At 48.9% G+C, this 20,105-nt stretch overlaps 7 protein-coding genes across 7 annotated transcripts; 3 read left to right on the top strand and 4 right to left on the bottom strand.

Moving 5' to 3' along the window:
• Nucleotides 1-171: 171 nt before the first annotated feature.
• On the top strand, nt 172-1,163 carry N7503_009953 (uncharacterized protein; the record flags this gene model as incomplete). The annotated part of the gene is made up of 2 exons (XM_057069499.1): nt 172-445; nt 544-1,163. The coding sequence occupies 2 exons, from the start codon at nt 172-174 to the stop codon at nt 1,161-1,163; spliced, it is 894 nt and encodes a 297-aa protein (XP_056916110.1).
• Nucleotides 1,164-1,527: 364 nt separating this feature from the next.
• On the bottom strand, nt 1,528-3,416 carry N7503_009952 (putative PB1 domain protein; the record flags this gene model as incomplete). Its single annotated transcript, XM_057069498.1, has 5 exons — nt 1,528-1,554; nt 1,610-2,752; nt 2,807-3,142; nt 3,200-3,349; nt 3,402-3,416. 5 exons carry the CDS (start codon nt 3,414-3,416, stop codon nt 1,528-1,530), a joined length of 1,671 nt encoding a protein of 556 aa, XP_056916109.1.
• Nucleotides 3,417-5,767: 2,351 nt separating this feature from the next.
• N7503_009951 (DNA-dependent ATPase RAD26) lies at nt 5,768-9,458 on the top strand (the record flags this gene model as incomplete). The annotated part of the gene is made up of 3 exons (XM_057069497.1): nt 5,768-5,875; nt 5,924-5,997; nt 6,053-9,458. 3 exons carry the CDS (start codon nt 5,768-5,770, stop codon nt 9,456-9,458), a joined length of 3,588 nt encoding a protein of 1,195 aa, XP_056916108.1.
• Nucleotides 9,459-9,759: 301 nt separating this feature from the next.
• Nucleotides 9,760-11,729, bottom strand: N7503_009950 (nucleobase cation symporter-1 family protein; the record flags this gene model as incomplete). Its single annotated transcript, XM_057069496.1, has 7 exons — nt 9,760-10,050; nt 10,132-10,421; nt 10,474-11,130; nt 11,182-11,187; nt 11,254-11,337; nt 11,383-11,541; nt 11,591-11,729. 7 exons carry the CDS (start codon nt 11,727-11,729, stop codon nt 9,760-9,762), a joined length of 1,626 nt encoding a protein of 541 aa, XP_056916107.1.
• A 957-nt stretch (nt 11,730-12,686) lies between these two features.
• On the top strand, nt 12,687-15,968 carry N7503_009949 (hydantoinase/oxoprolinase family protein; the record flags this gene model as incomplete). The annotated part of the gene is made up of 6 exons (XM_057069495.1): nt 12,687-13,004; nt 13,061-13,133; nt 13,185-15,032; nt 15,089-15,165; nt 15,218-15,421; nt 15,474-15,968. The coding sequence occupies 6 exons, from the start codon at nt 12,687-12,689 to the stop codon at nt 15,966-15,968; spliced, it is 3,015 nt and encodes a 1,004-aa protein (XP_056916106.1).
• Nucleotides 15,969-16,091: 123 nt separating this feature from the next.
• On the bottom strand, nt 16,092-18,298 carry N7503_009948 (putative very-long-chain acyl-CoA synthetase family protein (CefD1); the record flags this gene model as incomplete). Its single annotated transcript, XM_057069494.1, has 4 exons — nt 16,092-16,509; nt 16,715-18,056; nt 18,109-18,237; nt 18,289-18,298. The coding sequence occupies 4 exons, from the start codon at nt 18,296-18,298 to the stop codon at nt 16,092-16,094; spliced, it is 1,899 nt and encodes a 632-aa protein (XP_056916105.1).
• A 432-nt stretch (nt 18,299-18,730) lies between these two features.
• On the bottom strand, nt 18,731-20,077 carry N7503_009947 (NAD(P)/FAD-dependent oxidoreductase; the record flags this gene model as incomplete). Its single annotated transcript, XM_057069493.1, has 2 exons — nt 18,731-19,221; nt 19,270-20,077. The coding sequence occupies 2 exons, from the start codon at nt 20,075-20,077 to the stop codon at nt 18,731-18,733; spliced, it is 1,299 nt and encodes a 432-aa protein (XP_056916104.1).
• Between the last annotated feature and the right edge of the window lie 28 nt (nt 20,078-20,105).

The raw sequence follows: 20,105 nt of genomic DNA, 5'->3' as shown, positions 1-20,105 counted from the left end.
TGTGGGGCAGAACATGGCGGGGAGGTGGCGTCGTTGCATAAGTGCTCTGCAAGTGCCAACCTATAAAACGGCCACAGATGCCAATGTTGAAGGACGATGATAAGATAGAGTCATACGAAGTATAATTTCCCACATTTCACCCTACAATATCTGATTAATCGTGCACACATTATGGCGACTACAACATCTATAGCGACCAACAATGGAACACTGGAAGCAAAGGCACCAGAGAATTCACAGCAAGATTCATTCTTTGAAGATGTCCACTTTCTAGGTGATAAAGAAGGTCGCGTGGTCATCCGCTCACCCCCGAAATTCGAAGATAAAGAAGCAGAGTGCGCATACCAAAAGCAGCACTTGGCCGTCGCATTCCGGGTATTCGCAAAGCAGGGCTTCGACGAGGGTGTTGCTGGACATATCTCTCTTAGAGATCCTATTAATCCAGGTAAGCAATTATGTTGGCTTTGAGACTCACGAAAAAATTGGAAATCATCAAGTTATATTTCCTTAGATGAAAAACTATACTAACATGGATAAATATAGAACACTTCTGGATCAACCCACTTAGCATGCACTTCTCAATGATCAGCGTCTCAGACCTCGTCCTAGTAAACGAATCAGGACAAGTCCTCCCAGGAGGAGCCCAACACCCAATTAACGGCCCAGCCTTCGCAATCCACAGCGAAATCCACAAAGCCCGACCAGATCTCAACGCAGCCTGCCACGCACACTCCATCTACGGAAAGGCCTTCTCCTGCTACGGCCGACCAATCGAGATGCTATACCAAGACGCCCTACGTTTTTACAATGACCTAGCGGTGTACAACCGATACGGCGGCACAGTCGTTTCAACCGAAGAAGGAGCTCGTATCGCCAAAGCGCTCGGCCCAACATGTCGGAGTGTGATTTTGCAGAACCATGGTATGATCACTTGTGGTCGGACTGTGGATGAAGCCGCGTTCCTGTTTATAGCACTGGATCGATGCTGTCATTCGCAGTTGCTTGCTAATGCAGCCACCGGACCGGGTTGGGAGAAGATCCATATTGGTAAAGAGGAGGCGGAGATGACGCATAAGAAGAGTGGGAACTCGAGTAAGATGTGGTTGGCTTTCCAGCCATACTATGATCAGGTTGTCAAGGAGGATCCATCGGTTTTGGAGTAAGCATGCATGTTTTGAGATTGTGATAGGCGTTGCATTTGTGATTTAATGCAAGTCGAGTTGCTAGTCTAGATTGCTAAAAATATACTATACTGGTATTATTGGACCTTGAAGGATTGGAGATCCGTGCTTTTTTGTGTAAGTTGCATGATGCGCATGGCCCAGGTGATTTCTCTTACCGTCTATACGGAAATACGTATGTAATAATAGATATTTATTCTTTAGGCATGACTGATGTCTGCCAATTATCATTCATGCGCTATATGTTCCATCCATGCTAATCCAAGGGTATAAGCTAATCAAAGACTCTCCAAAATGCCCATCCATGCTGCCACAAAGTAAAATCGTAAAGTGAGAAGAAGTGGAATCAGATTACCCGTTCTTCGACCCATATCTAGAAAGTGTTAGCCAATGAATAGAGTCCTGTTCAAGTGGAAGATCAAACGTACCTCCATTTTCCCCATTTCGCTTCCTTCCCGTTGAGCAATCTCTCGGGCTGAGCCTAGGAGTAGGTCCAGATCCTCCTGGTCCACCATAGTAATCATATCGCCATCGTCTTGGACCTTGATTTTCAAGGGGTGTTGGAAGCCGAATTTCTCACGAATACGAGTCTCAAAATCGGCATATTCAATTGTAGGCCCGATTATAATATACCGGATATCATCTGGTGCATGGACCTTTGTGCGGAATTTTCTTACTTCTGGTCTTCGGGAGTTTGCACGCCGTGAGAACCGTGCTGGGGATCGTGTACGCCGTTGTCGAGAAGACGAGTCACCTTCAGGTGCGGCACCTACTAACTCAAAGCCTCCATCTTTCAAGGGCTCGCCATCGCATACTTCATCAACATATTCATCTTCTTCGTTGATGTATTGTGGGGGCTGGTGTCGACTTCTTCGTCCGTAGTTTGAGTTCGGAGGGGGCTTAGACCCTGAATATGGGTCGCGCGGGTCAGCCTGTGCGTATTCTTGACTGGGCGGAAAGTCATTGTCACTATGATTCCTGCGGTGTCCTTCTTGAGGCCGGGCACGGCTTGGGTCTTGAGAATATCCGCGGATGTTCTGTTGTCGAGAAGCCGGCCCACGGGGCTCCGATGCTGTCCGTGTTGTCCCAATCCGTGGCTTTTCTGTAGATGCTAGGGAAAGTGGTGCTGCAGCCTCTGGTACACTGGGCCGACGGTCCAAGGCAGCGCCTGTTCGTTCTAGGTCTAAACGTAGCGGTCGTGCATTGGTGCGAAGTGAGGAACTGCGATGGTGGCTACTCCCTGAAGGATATCCATTGCTGGTAGAGCGGTCGTCGGGTGGCGGTGTTGGTGGGAATACGTTGCGGTTCAATGGAGGCTCTGATTGTTGACGAGTGCGGCTACTCAGATTCTTATGGACCATATTTGTGGCTGCGTAAGACATTCCATCTCGGTCCTCGAATGCTGTCTTGTCGATGACAATGGGTCTCCAATTATGTTCTGCTCCCTGACGGCGATCGGATTGAGCAACCAAGCGGGACTTGCCCAGGTAATCTTTGGATTTGAGATTCTTGACTTTGGCGGCATTAGGACGATAGATAGTTCCTACAGGAATTGAGAAGACCGTGTACCCCTAGTTTTCAGTCAGCGCAGGCATTCCCATCAACTTCTGTCCAAGGAGGCATACTTCTGCATTCTCACGTATGGCGTCCTCGATAACGTCGTGGTCTTCCGTAACCTTCTCCCTGGCAGCAAACTGCATGTCTTTCATACCAGGTTCGACTTGTTGGAGATAGATATAGCACAGACCACGATTAAACAACACCTCACATGAATACAAACGAAACCTGAGACCCAGTTGTTCATAATCGATAGACGTGTTTCCTCGAAGGTACAGTAGTGTGTCGTTGAAATTCGCTAAGGCTTCCTCGAAGTCACCGAGCAAGAAGTTCGATACACCTTGTTGGAAGTAGGCGATAGCAAGGTACCGATCCAACCCAACTGATCGCTGATAACAATCAACCTGGAAAATGAAGTTAGTAAAAAGATACCAGCCTTCTCACTACATGGGTCGACGTACGGCTTTCTCATGCTCACCCAAAGTCGCATGAATCACACCAAGGTTAAATAGGATCTTAGATGTGTCTGCAATCTCATTAAAGAGCCTTATGGCTTCTTCAAACTCCTGATGATCATAGCAGTCCAGGGCGGTCACCCACGTTTCGATTTCCTGGTTATAATCAGTATGGGGTATCATGCAATGCACCCTTATTTTGCCTCACCTGTTTCAATGACATCCTGCCAATATCCCGAATCAAGGACAACAAACGATGGCGTCCTAAGGTCCTCAATTGACCACAATGCCAGACAAGATTGAACGCGATTTCCCACCAGACCAGGTCAAGCACACAAACAGATCCAATGTGTACACCGCTAATCGGCGGGGCGGGCAAACGTCACTTCGGCGGGGTCCTCAAGTGACATATAGGGAGAACCCCCCCCTTCAACTATTATTAAAATCTGTTGGTACCAATGTGGACACGATGCCGATACGAATGTGAGCAACCAAACTTTCGAAAGCGATGCCAAGGCCCGTCACCCAAGGTTTGTCGAACAGGGGATGAGCTGCGGGACGGCTTGGGAGCGGATCAGAACCCTGATTGGAATCTTCTGAGGGTCGTGATAGACCGGACGGTCCTTTGTGCGCAGAGAGGATTACTGGAGGTTGGATACGATGCACGCGATAGAAGCCGATGTGATCCCGCCCAAGGGGAATCGGGGAAATGATCAGTCAAGAAAATGTATTTATAGAATGCAATCCCGCGATACTTCCAAAAGACCCGGTGGCTGACCGAATCAAGGACCAAGAGCACCCACTTTGGGTTGAGAAGTGAAAATGGCGGGTTTCTCACCTCCGATCACGGTTGTTGGAGGGTCCGAGTTGCGAACGCCGCGAAGTGGATATCCCGGCAACCTGGAAGCGCCGCCCCATGAGGCGGATAAGAGGAAAACGTGGTCCAGCGGGGAGTGGAAACAAAAGGGGGGATGAGGGAAGATTTGTCGGAAGCAAAGCGAATAAAAAGCAAAAAGCAAAAAAAATCCAGAAAATCCCGGAACCTGCAGAGGGGCTGCACCGAGGGGCAGGGACACCTAACGCACAGCTACTGGAACGGTTAGTCAACCCGAAGAGAAGCGCCCAGTGAAAGGGCCAAAAATAACTTGCGTTGCACCTGCAGGAGATTTATGCACGCCTCGATCAATCAGATCATCGAAGCAGCAATTTACTAGTTGACGCCTGTGAGTGGACAGCTTTGTCTTTTTTTTTTGGTGCCCATGCATCCATATGGAATCTTCAATTCATCTATGATGGTATAGCAGTGGCCCAGTGGGAAGATCATATTGGAGACTCGTGGCCAATCCCTTGGGAATAGTTCTTCAGATTTGTGACATGGGTCATCCATGACCCCTGTTACACAAACGCGCTTGTGCATGAGCTCATTGGGAGCAGATTGATTGTTTTCTTTGCAACCGTTGTCCGATTGGACTGAGAGTCGCGAATCTTCATTTCCGATATGAAGAGGGGGCGGGGGAAATAAGCTGTGGGACCGGACCCATCACAAGGGAACGACGTTTGGACCAACAGGGTTGGTGGTTGGCTCGAGCGAACGGGCCGCGAGGGACCGGAATAAATCCCAACGATGATGTCCACAATCTGGGTTTCTGCAGCGAATGGCGCTATCATTGGTCCAGGCCCACTAAACTCATGCCACGGCGCTTCCAGTGCTTTATTTAGTTGTCCAATACCCCATCTGCGGGGAACGTGATTCCTTCTCGCTTCCTACATGCCATTTTGAGAGGGGAAAGAATCCACCGAGTGGTTGGGAAGCGAGCTAGGGTTAGCGTGATGCTTAAAATGCACGAATATCCAGATTGGACTAGTGAATCCAAGAAACCGGAAAAAGGAACTTTTGAAAGCTCCAGGGCTGATGCATCATCTTCAATCACCTGATCTCACCCAGAATGTCGGGACTTTCTTATCGTTATCGTTATCTTGATCGTTATCAACGATCAGCGCCACAAGAGCAAGTGCCGACAGTCGGGGCGACTTGAATGGACGTGAAGATTTACAATCTATGGTCATTAGCCGAAATGTCAATCTCTTTAAAGAATTTGAGGCTAGTGTTCGAGGTACAGTGTTGCTCCCAAGAGATTGATATCATGTCTTAGTAGTCTAATTTCAAATACTGTCGTCATGGTTTTCATCCCCAGCTTTGAAGATAGATCTAAGCAGCTACTCACTAGGTTGGTAGGTACAATGCATGCCATATCTACTAGTAGGGCTCTTACGTATGGAGCCTGCGCATATGTAGGTGGACGAACACTAAACCCTTTTAGGTACCCGCCTTCCTGTAAAGCGGCTCAAGGAGGCGGTGTGTCGTTTCTGCCGTCATTAAAATCGAAGGATGATCGAATCTCAAGGCTACAGTTCACGGTTCATGATTCATTCATAATTTCATTTACTATTCTGCAGCAGGGAGAGAAGTCAACATGCTGGCATTCACTTAAAATTTAGATTCAATCAAAAACTCCTTTATTCTGACCCGTTTCGTTCTCTTTGTTCCTTCCCAACCATCCCGACTTTTGCGCCATGGCCTCATCCCGTCCCACGCATGCTGCTGATGAGGCGGCCTTCCTACAGGCACTGAACGTTGATGTGCAGAACCAGGATGACCTGGAGCGAGATCTTGCTCAGAAGGTCAGGCCTCACCTGCATTCACTTGAAGTGCTGGCTAACATGCCTTAGGCCGACAAACTGCTGGCTGAGAAAGCCGAGGAAAACGAGACCAAACGCCTGGAAAAAGCTTTGACTGAGATAGAGTATGTAACCTCATAACCCCAATCTATCTGTTTCCCATCCTAAAATTCTGTCCAGCAAAGCCGATGCCCAGATTCGACGACTAGAGGATCGCCTGTCCCAGCCCTTGGGCACCGCCACCCAACAACTTCGTCGCGTCGAGCTTGACCGACTCAAGTCGCGCCGGGCTGAACTAGCCAAGGATGTGCGGGATATTCAAAAGCGAATAGATGGACAACGAGAAGTTCAACAGGCGGCTTCTTCTAGCCATGGGTCAGGTCGGCTGGCGAACGAGTCTCGACGCGACTACCTCCTGCGGACCGGTCAGATTACCCCATTCGACCTCATAAACACTGGTGGATCAGAGGGACCTGCTGCAGCTCTACATGATGCTCTTGCAGGCGCAGAAGACGAACAGAGGGTCAAGGAAGAGCGAGAACAAGCTCGCCACGATGCTTCCCACCGCAACCTTGTTCGCCCTGGCCACGACTTTGACGACAGCGAAAGTAGCGCTACGAGTAGTTCAAAGCGCCAGAAGGTGGAAGCCGGACCCTCGTCTCTTAGCTCCACCCCCGGATCAACCCCGGTTCGACTAAAGATCCGCATGCCCCGCCGTTCCCTCTCCCCTTCGTCGTCCGCGAGCTATGTTGCCTCTGAAGCTTCCAGCGTCAAGTCCGAAGATGAAGAGTACATGCCCGACACACTTCCTGAGACAACATCGACTGGAAAGCGCAAACGACACCTGGGTATTAAGGACAAGGGGGATGATCTGGAGGATCTCAGCGGCGTGGACGATGGCGACGAGTCTGTTTACCAGGACCGTTTGATGGTATGGACGAAAACTCGCAGTGAAGCCCGTCGACGTGAGCAACCCGATTATCAGGACGATCCCAATGAGGACGAATGGCATAAGCCGCATCCTAAATATCCTGATCTTGAACTCCCCAATGGACTCAGCGTGCCCGGAGACATTGCACATTACCTCTTTTCATACCAAAGGACAGGTGTCCAGTGGCTATGGGAGCTTCACCAGCAGTCGGTTGGTGGCATTGTCGGAGATGAAATGGGTCTGGGAAAGACAGTACAAGCTATCACCTACGTTGCTGCGCTACACCACAGCAAAATGTACTCCAAACCTACTATCGTAGTGTGCCCTGCAACTCTGATGGTCCAGTGGGTCACTGAATTTCATAATTGGTGGCCAGCGCTGCGTGTCTCGATTTTGCATTCTTCTGGGAGTGGAATGCTTAATCTCAAAAAGGAGAACAGACGAGAAAATGCGTTGACCTCGGAGATGATGGGTTCGGGTGGTTCTCACAGTCTTTCTTCTGGCCAAAAAGCGGCTAAGAAGATCCTCAAACGTGTCGTCGAGGATGGCCACGTTCTGGTCACAACATATTCCGGCCTGCAGTCCTACGCAGATGATCTAACGGGTATTGAATGGGGGGCTGCCATCCTCGATGAAGGCCACAAAATTCGGAATCCTGATGCCGGGATAACGTTCAGTTGCAAAGAGTTGCGCACACCTCATCGCATTATCTTGTCCGGGACCCCCATCCAGAACAGTCTTATTGACCTCTGGTCCCTCTTTGATTTCGTCTTCCCAATGCGCCTCGGCACACTTGTTACATTCAAGAACCAATTTGAAATTCCCATCCGTCAAGGCGGATACGCTTCCGCCTCCAATCTCCAGGTACAAACTGCTACCAGGTGTGCGGAGACGTTGAAAGAAGCCATTACCCCCTACCTTCTCCAGCGATTCAAGACCGATGTCGCATCTGATCTTCCGAAGAAAAGTGAGCAGGTTATTTTTTGCAAACTTACACAGTACCAGCGTTCTATGTACAAACGGTACCTCAGTTCGGAAGATATGCAGTCTATCTGCAAGGGAAAAAGGAAATCTTTCTCAGGCATTGATATTCTCCGCAAAATCTGCAACCACCCAGATCTAGTTGATCGGCAACTTAGCCATCTCGGGAGTGACTATGGCCGTGAAGATCGCTCGGGTAAAATGCAAGTTCTGAGGAGCCTGCTTGAGCTTTGGAGGGACACTGGACATAAGACTTTACTCTTTGCCCAGACTGTGCAAATGCTGGACATTTTGGAAAAGTTCATTTGTTCTCTCGGAGGGTTCGCATATCGTCGGATGGACGGTTCGACTCAGATCCCTAAGCGACATGCAATTGTGACTGAGTTCAATGTCGACCCGGACCTCCACGTGTTCCTCCTGACTACGAAGGTTGGAGGTATTGGCATTAACCTCACCGGTGCTGATCGCGTCATCATTTTTGATCCCGACTGGAACCCGTCCACTGATATGCAAGCCTGCGAGCGTGCATGGCGTCTTGGCCAGAAGCGTGATGTGACAATCTTCCGGCTTATGATGAAGGGCACCATTGAAGAAAAGATTTATCACCGTCAGATCTTCAAGCAGTTCATGACCAACAAAATCACCAAGGATCCACAACAGCGTGAAGGGTTCCAACTCAACGACCTCTATGATCTGTTCACGCTTACCGAAGAGGATGACCAGGAGTTAGAAACGACACAACTCTTCAAAGATGCAGAAGTCACCTACCAGGAAGAGCAGAAGGAGACTACGAAGTCCAACTTTCCATCCCGGAAGCGTCCCATTAACAGCAATTCCGCGCCGAAGGCCAAACCTTCCTCTCCAGTCCATGTTAAAGCCGAGGAACCTGACGACCTGGGCACTGTTCAGGGAATCGCCAACGTGGAGGATTTCAAAACTGCAGCAGGTGTCAAGGCAGAAAATAATACTGAAGACAATTTCAGTGACCAAAACGCCGAACAGAATGGTGATGGCAAACAAGCCGAGGACCGCCTCATGCATAGCATTTTCTCCCGTTCAGGTGTTCATGCTGCCCTCGAACACGACCAGATCATTAACGGCAAGCGAGTAGTCCAGGCAGACCCCAAGATGGTCGAAGCCGAAGCTCGCCGTTTCGCCAACGAGAGTGCCGCTGCACTTCGTAAAGCTGAAGAAGCCGCTCGCTCCGTCCCCATTGGACTGCCCACATGGACCGGTCAGTTTGGTGTCGCCGGCCGGGATGTTGGTGGAAGCTCAGCGCGCCCTGGTCGAGGAGGACCTTCCTCCGCTTCTCTCCTCACAAACCTGAACCCAGGTGCTGCGTTGAACACCCAGCGTCCTTCTACCCCGACTTTTATGCCACGCGGCGAAGAATTTTTACCCCTTATTCAAAACTTCTTCCGGTCGCACCGTGGCCCTATAACCTCACAAGTGATTATCAACAACTTTAATCACTATTGTGCCACCGAACAGCGGCAGCAGGAGTTCTATGCAGTTTTGAAGAGAGTTGCTGAGCTCGGTCCTCCCCAACGGGGTCGTAGGCTTTGGGCATTGAAAACAAGCAGACAAGCGGCTTCTCCTCGCCCACGACCTGGAGGCACTTCCTCCCCGCGTCCTCGACCCGGAGGAACTTCTTCCCCACGGCCCCGTACTTGAGGAACCTTTTATTGATAAGAAAGATTCTACGATAAAGAAGGAAATATTTGTAAGATAAGTGACATTTACGAGGCTATGACTGAGAAGACAAACACGACACCAAAATACCTATCAATGAATATATTGAAAAATACCCCCAGACATGGCCAATGCCCTAATGACTTGGTATCAAAATCGCTTGTCAAAACCCAAGTCGTCTGTCTACAAAACAAAAACAAAAAACATAGGTAGGGCTAAAACTCCGTTCGAATCCTGGAGTTCCATCAGGACTACCTAGAATCTAAATATTGAGTTGTCAAGATCAATCGAAGTCTGGCTTGGGCGGAGAGAGCACCGTCTGGACTTCATCTTCACAATCCCACTGATCCCGATATTCTTCCATCAGCACACGAGCAGACGGCGCCCTTGCAACAAACTCCACCACAGCAGGAACGGGAAACAAAATGTGAAGTGCAGAATATACACCAGCGCTAATGGCGAAACCTGAGAGGAAGCAAATATAATATATATGCATGAAGCCCACCGGGACAATGATGTTGGGGTTCACATATGCGATGAAGCCAGGCAGTGATGGGGCGGTTCCACAAACCCACTATAATCATATCAGTACATGCTATTCAATTCCCGATCTTCCAAGACCGAGCAGAATAGGGTGGAAAAGAGGATCACTTACCCCGATAACAGCTCGCCAATCCACTCCCCATGTGTACCAATAGATGCTAGAACTATCTCCAACAAATAGATCCTCAACCTTGATCTTGCCTTTATTGACAACGAAGTAAGAAGCAATCATCAGTCCAGTCATAGGACCCAGAAAAACGGAGTAACTGCTCAGAACTGTGAGGAAAGTCGTGGCAGTATTGACAAGCTTCCAAGGGTTACAAGCAATAGAGACGATAGCAGTGATATAAGCACCTCGGCGAATATTGATATACCGGGGGAAAGTTGCCGCCAAGTCAAAGCCTGCAAATAACGTTAGTAAAAAGAGTGAGAGGTAGAACTTGAATATACTTACCACCCGCCAAAGAATTTCCAGGGACGTTCACTCCAATCTGCGAAACAACTAAAGCAGCACCACCAAAGAAAGCCGCAGCCCTTGACCTCGACCCCCCATGCTCAATCACAGCACTAAGCAGCGTAGGCAAATTCCACTGCGCCCCACCATACCGATTCTGCGTTGCAGCCGTAACCAAAATGCCAATAATCGAGCAAGTAATACCGTAAAAGGGAAAACTGATAACCTGGCCCCAAATAGCATCGGTAGGCTTCCTAGCAAAACGTGCATAATCATTCTGATTAAGAATACCAGCTGCGATGGAGCCGATTGTACTAATGATTCCAAAAGCAATATTCCACCCTGTGGCATTGCCGGAGCCGGAGAGTGTCGAGCCAAACCCACTATCGCCCATGGTTGCCAGAGACCAGATTAGAAGCACAATTTCGAATATGAGGATCGTTGCTGCAGAGGCGTAGAAGAATGTGTTTAATTTGTGCGGGTGGATCCAGATGAACGGTAGTGAAATGAGCATAAAGATTATGTAGGATACGAAGGTTGCCGTTGTTGTACCTGTTGATGCGGACAGGGTGTTCGGGATGCGAGATTCAATGTCGGGCCATATCGCTTGTAGGCAGACATAGATGCACTCTCCTCCTATCCATGCTTGGAAGCCGTCTTATCAAGTTGGTCAGCGTGATAGGATGGAGGGGACGACGTTATGCTTACACCACACTGTGAAAAAAAGGGAAGTCAGTAACGCGGTTATCGGGTATTGAATGGAGGTGTAGGGTAACTCACCAATAGAAAGAAGAATACGATTCCAGATCACGAATGCACTTCCGTACATACCCCAGACATATCGGTTGACCACGGGAAATCCCACTGTACAGGTTAGATCTGAATCACTGACAGTGGTAGATCACGTACGATAATAAAATGCACCGGGGATAGAGTTCAAGATAACAAACAAGGTTGCCAGGAGCTGTCCAGCGACAATAGCAATAATAGCTTGCCACCATGTCAATCCCAGGGCAATTAATGAACTACCAGTCATATAGGTAGAGATATTAGAGTTGACAAGCACCCCTAACAGGCATTAGCATGGCATCTTTACCCATACAGCGAACCATCGTACAAAAATTATGAAACGTCCAGTGCCCCCAAGTCCGCCGCCCAGCTTCGATAGGTTTGATATCATTGTTGATCCATCGGTCCGGCACGACTCCGCCGTCCGCGTTGATCTCGATTCTCTTCAGGAAAGCCCTGACCGACATACCGAGGGACAAGACAGGAAAGCTGGCAAAGGTTCACGGGGGAAAAAAATGAAAACAGATCATATGAATTATGGTTGGGCGGCCGCTACTACATACTCGATTTACTCCGCACTTGGTTTTGGGGTTTGTATCTGCGAGACGGAAAGACGTCGGATTTCTCTAATATAATAGTGTTAGAGATGGAAATACAAGTACTGGCTATGTACTAGACTGTGATCAGTTGACCAATTACCTTGTTAGATAAGGAAGTAAACACCCCTGCTTATCAAGTTATCAAGCTATCAGCTTATCATTATCAAAGGTGTTGTCATGCATTGTAGCAGTGCATCGTGTAACAGGGATTAGAATAGCGAGGACAAATCAGATGGAGCTGAATAGGCGACAGTGCTACACCCTTATTGCCACCACTAGCCCGCGAAAACGGATATATTTTACCCGCATCTCAGATATTGTGGAAGATATTACGCGATAAAAGGAAATTAGACAAAGGCCCAAGCAAAGATCATTCTCGGGGGTTCTGACGTGTGATTGGGTGATTAGTGTGCATGGATCTCCCACCACACGGGGTTGCATCGGGGTTCGGAGTGGATCATGATATTTCTTTGTATGCCCTAGTGTTCTAGGATCCTATTCTTTCCGCTTTCCTGTTGTAGGTGTCAGACCCCGACCCCGACTCCGACCCCGGCATGATACGTGTGATAAGGCGTGGTGGGGAAGTAGATCATTCGTGTGGAAAGTAACCTATGGATTAGTTAGGCAAGTGCATCCGTGCGCTTTAGTAAAGAGGTCACGGTGCATACAGGAACCTTATCTAACTACCTTAAGCGGTGATGTACATACGAGATGACCCTCCATATCTAGAGTTCTTATTTCATTTTCAATCAAATCTCACCTCCCACATTTTTATTACTTCACTTCTTTTAAGATATTCAACCGGTATAAGGCGATATATACAATATGACTCGCGGCGGTCCATGCCGTATCGGCGTTGATGTAGGTGGAACTAACACCGACGCCGCTATCATTGAAATTTCGGCCTCGGAGACGGAATCAAGAGGTGTACGTGCTTCAAGTAAGACACCTACAACAGTCGATATCACATCTGGCATTCATACCGTGATTGAGGATGTCTTGTCAAAGTCGTCCGTTGATCGACGGGATATCCTTAGTGTGGCTATTGGCACAACACATTTCGTGAATGCCGTTGTGGAGGCAGATGCACGACGACTTAGTAGGGTTGCTGTTGTTCGGCTCTGTGGCCCTTTCACAAAGATGGTAAAACCTCAAATATTGAACAATCACATGGTATTCAAGCTGACAGGCACGCGAAGCTGCCGCCATTTTCCGACTTTCCACCAGAGTTGAAGGATATTATGAGCGGACCAGTTTTTTATCTAGATGGAGGTAGGTAAAGACATTTTTTGCTTATGGTTGATTTTTTCTAATAGTAGAAAGGTCTGGAAATCGACGGGCGTGAGATAAATCCACTAAATCATGCCCAGATCAAAGAGACCGTGCGATCCATCAAGGCCGCAGGGATCGACAAAGTAGCTCTAGTGGGCATATTTTCTCCTCTCGACGCACAAGGACTCCACGAAGAAACATGCAAGCGACTAATGCTAGAGCAAGATCCATCCTTATCAGTAGTATGTTCACATACAATTGGAGAGATCGGGCTCTTAGAGCGCGAAAATGCGACGATCCTGAATGCCTCTATCCTAAATTTGGCCCGAAAAACAGTTCGTGCGTTCTGTGAAGCCATGAAGAAGCTTCGTCTCGATTGTCCCTTGTTCCTCACGCAAAATGATGGAACGTTAACCGATGCTGCTACGGCGGCGGAGTTACCAATCAAAACATTCGCATCTGGTCCAACAAACAGCATGACAGGTGCAGCGTACTTAGCATCATTAGACCGTGGGGAGAGTAGGGCTCGCTCTGAGACTCAGGTGCTTGTGATTGATGTTGGTGGCACGACCAGTGATGTTTGTGCATTACTTCCGTCCGGATTCCCGCGACAGGCGCCGAATTTCGTTGAGGTTGGTGGTGTGCGTACTGCATTTTCAATGCCTGAAGTACTCTGTGTTGGGCTTGGGGGAGGTAGTCGGGTTATCTATGATCAAGCTTCGGATAGTGTTCAGGTTGGCCCGGAATCAGTTGGACATTATCTGACTAGCCAGGCTTTGGTCTTTGGTGGCGATGTCATGACTACCACCGATATCGTTGTGGCTTCAGGGAAAGCGGATATTGGGGATCTGAAGAGGGCGAGGGCTATCTCGCCTAATCTAGTTTCCAAAGCACGCATGCAGATCAAGAAGATCCTTGAGCGAGCAGTTGAAGACATGAAAGTCTCCGATTTGCCTGTGACACTCCTACTCGTTGGTGGCGGGTCAATCGTTCAGATGGATGATCTAGAAGGTGTTGCTGAATGTATAATCCCGCCACATCATGATTCCGCAAATGCCGTCGGAGCTGCGATTGCGAAGGTATCGGGTGAAGTTGACATCATTGAGATCCTCGATGGTCGAGATGAGAAGACCGTGCTAGAATATGCAAAGCAGAAGGCCATTGACACCGCTGTGGCTCATGGCGCAGACAGAAACGACACTAAGATTGTGTCCGTTGACAAGCTTCCTCTTCAGTACGTCACTAACAAGGCTACGCGGTTTGTTGTCAAAGCCGTTGGTAGACTGGCGATAACTGGTGATTATTCCCCATTAACAAATGGAGCATCTTCACGCGAAGAATCTGAGGTTCACACCAACGGCGAGAGCCATCCAGAGCCAGAAAAGCAATACAAGAACAGAACTTCGGAATCACTACAATCCAGGGTAAAGTTCTCCGCCTTCATGGACATCGAAACTTACCAGCCCGATGTTCGAAACGGTGTATGGTACATCTCTCCACTTGACCTAGAATTCATGGCAACGGGAACAGGCGTACTAGGCACTGGTGGTGGAGGCTCCTCATACCTTGAATATTTACGATGCCTGGAAAGCCTTCGAGATTCTGGAAACAAAATGCGTGTCGTGTCCCCCAGCTACATGAAGGATTCGGACATTTGTGTCTTCGGATCGTGGTATGGTGCACCGAGCGTAGGCAATGAGCGCTTAGCCTCCGGTACAGAGATCATGGACGCTATAGATGTTTCTGTCAGGATGGGGGGTCATAGCCATTTTGAAGCCGTGATAGCAGATGAAATCGGTGGTGGTAATGGACTTTCGACGTTCCCTACCAGTGTCTACTATGATATTCCTGTGGTGGATGGTGACTTGATGGGTCGTGCATACCCAACAATGGAGCATGGTCAGTCCTTGACTCCCAATTTTCACTTAAACAGCAGTGATCTAATTCTTTCTCAGGCACACCATACGTCTACGGTGAGCCTATCACCCCTTGTGCGATGGCAGATGCTAGAGGAAACACATCCGTGGTTATGGTAAGGACCCCTTATACCCAGAAAAGCAAACACCCACTAACGCCAATGACAGAAAGCCGAATCAAACTCACGAGTCGAGACCATGTTGCGTACGCAATGTGTAGATCTGGGACTCAGCATTGCCATTTCCGCTACACCCTTGGCTGGAAGGGTAATCAAGCAGTATGCCATTCCGAACACGGTCTCACAAGCATGGTACATTGGACGTGCCATCCACAGAGCCAGAAAATCGAAGAGTAACCTCGTCAACTCAATTGTGAGTAAATCCGCTTCAAGATCATTCACCATCTCCTAATGTGATCGGACAGTTCGAGACTACACCAGGTTACCTTCTCTACACCGGCAAGATCATCGACGTAAAAAGAGATGTCCAAGAGGGATATACAATGGGCCGGTGCACAATCGTACCCCTCAACAACGAAGAACAAGACCTCGATGGCCCAGCCAAGATTCCCTTTGATGACACCCGCTGCTTGATAGTTCCATTCCAGAACGAATTCCTCTACGCTGCGTACGCAGACATTGCTAACCCGGACGATTCCTCCAAACATGAGATTGTCTGCACTGTCCCAGATCTCATCTCCATTCTGGGACAAGATGGTGAAGCGATAGGATCCCAGGATCTGCGTTATGGTCTTCGTGTTAATGTGATTGGTATGGCTGCGCATCCACTCTGGACTGGAGATGAACGGGGACTAAGGGTTGGTGGACCGGCGGGATTTGGATTGGATATGGAGTGGAAGAGTATTGGACCTTATCAGGAGCCTCCAAGTGTGATTGATGAGTTTAATAGAGGTGTTTAGATCAGTACTAGGGACAATGAATAGATATCGAGTTTTCGAAGGTATAAAGTTGGGCTTGGAATTATTGAAGTCTTGCGTATATACAATGCTGCGCATGAAATGCGTATTTACTTATCGCGAATGTTACAGGCGAGCACCACCCTCTGTCAGACGTGCCCAATCCTTCTCTCCGAAGGGCTTGTATGCCTCCTCACCGGGGCCGAGCCACAAGAAATGATCTTCCTTGCCTTCAGGTACCTTAGTACCAATCAATGCCGGATCAACGCCTTCATCTCTGAGTGGCACTTTGTTCTGCTTATTGTTGTGGATGTGGCTAGAGTTTTCAACCACACGCAGGAACACAGGGACGGCATAACGAGGCAGCTTAGAGCGCGTAAAGCGAGCGAGTTCCGCGTAGTCAAGACTTTTCCGTGCCTCGGGAGCAATTTGAAGTGCTGCACAACCGGCGCGACCTTCGTGGTTGGGAATGAGGACACCGTAGACGTTGGCTTCTTGGATACCGGGGAATCGACCCAGAACCTCGGCAACTTCCGCAGTTGAACTACAGGAAACGTTGAGTTAGCGAAGAAGATTCCCGTCAATAGGGGTTCCCGTCAATAGGGGTTCCCGTCAATAGGGGTTCCCGTCAATAGGGGTTCCCGTCAATAGGGGTTCCCGTCAATAGGGGTTCCCGTCAATAGGGGTTCCCGTCAATAGGGGTTCCCGTCAATAGGGGTTCCCGTCAATAGGGGAATAGAAATACTTACACGTTCTCACTCTTCCAGCGGAATGTGTCACCAAGCCGATCGACAAAGTACCAACGGCCATCATCCTGACGACGAAGAGCATCACCAGTACGGTAATACAAATCACCCTTGACGAATACATCACGTAGGAATTTCTTCTGTGTGGCTGACCCATTTTTCCAGTACCCTTGGAAAACCTCCTCACTCGGAATATTGACAAGGATCTCACCACCTTCCTCCAAAGAAGGACGAATAGCGAATCCAGTCTTGCTGTCGCGAAGAACCTCGCCAGTCTCCGAGTCAATAGAAACAGGAACGTAGGTATTCCGGAAAATCCCACGCAGCAGTGCGCCATGATGACCAACACATCCAGCTGTAAATGGACCAGCATTGCCATTAATCAAGTTGAAAACACCCTCACTACTACTGAAGAACTCGAAGATCTCAGGGACACCGAATCGTTCTCGGAATTTCTCCCAGACATCGGGTCTAAGTCCGTTACCGTACATGCCTCTTACTTTGTGGTCCCGGTCCTGGGGAGAAGGTGGAGGCGCGAGTAGGTAGCGAGCGGTTTCTCCAACGTAAACGAAGAATGTAGAGTCGCTGTCACGGATATCAGTCCAGAAATTGCGGACGCTGAATTTCAGGGCTAATGCAACGCTGACTCCGAGTGATAGAGCTGTGCCGACACAGATAGCTGCGGTGCCATGATAAAGTGGCATGCAGCTGTACCAACGATCTCCATCTGGTCCTGGTTTATCGCCAACCGCGACAGAGCGCGTGGTGAATCCGCCGAACATTCGGCCCGTGGTGAATGCGGTGGCCTTAGGCATTCCGGTTGTTCCAGACGTATACAGTAGAATCGAAGGAAAATCTGCCTTCACATTGAGAGACAATTCGACCGGTGGGTCTGTTGTCGGAAAGGTGCTGATGTGGTCCCTGAACGAGTCGTTCAGCGTCACAGGCTTCATCCCAAGTTCGGTCGTGAGTGTCGCCTGGCAATCTTCCATACTTGCGAGGCAGGTCGGATCCTCATCTGCCAGTATGAGTTTTGCACCGCTAATCTTCAAGCAGTGGATCAGAGCTTCGCCTGAAAGGTTGTAGTTGATTGCGGCTGGTGCGCAGCCAATGCTCCACAGACCAATCCATGCGAACAGAAACTCTGCGCGATTCTGGAGGTAGAAAGCGACTAGGTCGCCCTTTTGCACTCCTTCAGATAGGAAATAATGGGCATATTGGCAAGCTTTTTCATGGAGATCACGGTAGGTGAAAGTCTGTTCTCGGGTCCAGATCGCAGTTGTGTTGGGGTATTTCTTTGCTGTCTCTAGAAAAACGAACCAAGCATTTACTCTACCGTCGGAAACTGTTCGGAAATATTAGTATACGGTATCGCATGGTTAATTGGATGAACATACCAGCACGCGCGAGAGCACGCTCTCCCCGTTTCACTGCTAGCAGGACCCCTGTATCTTTGCGGAGGTGGAATTTGGCATCAAGATAAGCTGCTAGAGCCGTTCCACCGGCCAGGGCAGCTATAGCGGTGCCTGCGAACTGTCAGATTTTGGGGGATACAGATAAGGATCAAATTGACAAACCGAATTCCATTTGAGATATGGTTGAGATGAGAAGTTCTCAACAAATGTACCTGATCCGCAGGACCGACACACGGGCGATGACGTAGATCTTAGGAAATAGTAAAACTTCGAAATAGAAAAAAAGACCAGAAACAAATCAATGACTTGATTGTGTAACACCCAACAACAACAAAAAGAAAGAGAAAGAGCGATGCGGTGGAATCAAGACCAGGTCATTGTAAGCCGAAGCTTGGAAAAGATCCTCGGCACAACCACGACTCGCCCCCACTTTTCCCAATCGCCATCTCAACCAGCCCCGTTGATTCGAGCAAGGAAGCGATTCCATCTGAGGGGCTAAATGGGGCTTGCGGGGAAAAAGAAACAAATCAGAAATTAAAGTAGCACCTCGGTTCAAACGGATCCACTGTTTGATTCTGTAAATCGCCCCAACATAATTTGCAGGTCAGACTTGGAAATCACGGAGTTCTGTCGACGGTATCAGACTATCATGGACTCCTCGGACTCTTCGATCCTGTTCATCCTTCCAGCCCCACGCCTTATCGCGGTCGGCCCCATTACTTATCCCATAGATCATATTCGTTACATAGCGTCCGATGATGGACAGGAATTTCCAGCTGTGGAACGAGCCTCCAACAGCCAGATAAAGGTTGGATAAATGAGGGTTTGGATGTCGTGTGATTAATGGGTCTTGTGAGGGCGTGATTGCGTCCCAACAGAGACGAAAATGGTCGACTTCGCGATGTTTTGCAAAAAGTTGAGGTAATCGGTTCTTTATTGAGTCGACTGTTTGCCGACGAAGACCATCTGGAATGGCTCGTTGGTGGACTGGGGGGATAGAAATGTTCTGCCCATTGTCTGTGTGGACGGTGTTCTTGAATGAGACCGTGCTAGTAAATTTGATTATACCCGACGCAGTCGGGGGCAATGTTTCACCTAAACGATAAGTCATCTAGTGTCTTCGATGAATCGCATCATGCTTACCCTGTTCACCATACACATAGACCGGAAGCTGGTCGTAGAGCGGTCGCTCTGCGGCTGTCAATTGGTAATGCACTACGCAAACGCCGGCCGCGGTGAGGTGACTCTCCATTCTAGACTTCTGAGGCATACCAAGTTCGTCCTCGGTCAGAGTCATCAATTCGCTGGTCCAAGCTCCTGTAGCTAGGATGATCTTCTTGGCTGTGTAGAGATTGCCACTGTTCGTTTGTACTCCTCTGACTCCGTGTTGATCGAGCACCAGGCGCTTGGCCTCATCAACCTTATATTGAACGCCCATACGAATGGCTTCGTCTGCCATGATTTTGAGGGCACTACCGGCATCCGCCCATCCAGCTGACGGGTTGAAATAGTAAGAATCGAACGGTGTCAAATCTGCATCTTTCAATATTCCGCCCCAGTTGCTTCGAACTTCCTCTTCTGTCATATCCTTAGTCAAATCTGGACGCCCACTAATTTTGAAATTGTTGCGAATTGTCGAAGTGAGATCGTTGCCCCGCTCACCCATCGAAATCCATCCCGTTTCATGGTAGACTCCAGCAGTGGCGAACAGTGGATTCTTTTTCCAGGCATCAATTGCTTCGAATGCCAGGTCCATGTATAGAGTGTCTGAATAGTCTGCCCGGATGATCTTGTTGCAGTCTGTGGATGCAGCAGCAGTCGATGGAGGATGATCCCGATCAAGAATTGTAATGCTTGATGGGTTAGAAGATTGCTTAGCCAGATAATAGGCTGTGCTGACTCCAAAAATCCCAGCGCCAACAATCAATACGTCAGACTCCATGACGGACATTTTGAGGTACACAGGTGCGGTTGGTTCT

The sequence above is a fragment of the Penicillium pulvis genome, assembly GCF_028828015.1.
Source record: "Penicillium pulvis strain IBT 33274 chromosome Unknown scaffold_8_segment0_segment0, whole genome shotgun sequence".
NCBI lineage: Eukaryota > Fungi > Ascomycota > Eurotiomycetes > Eurotiales > Aspergillaceae > Penicillium > Penicillium pulvis.
Note: the sequence above shows the minus strand (reverse complement) of the source record. Positions and strands in the feature narration are given on the sequence as shown.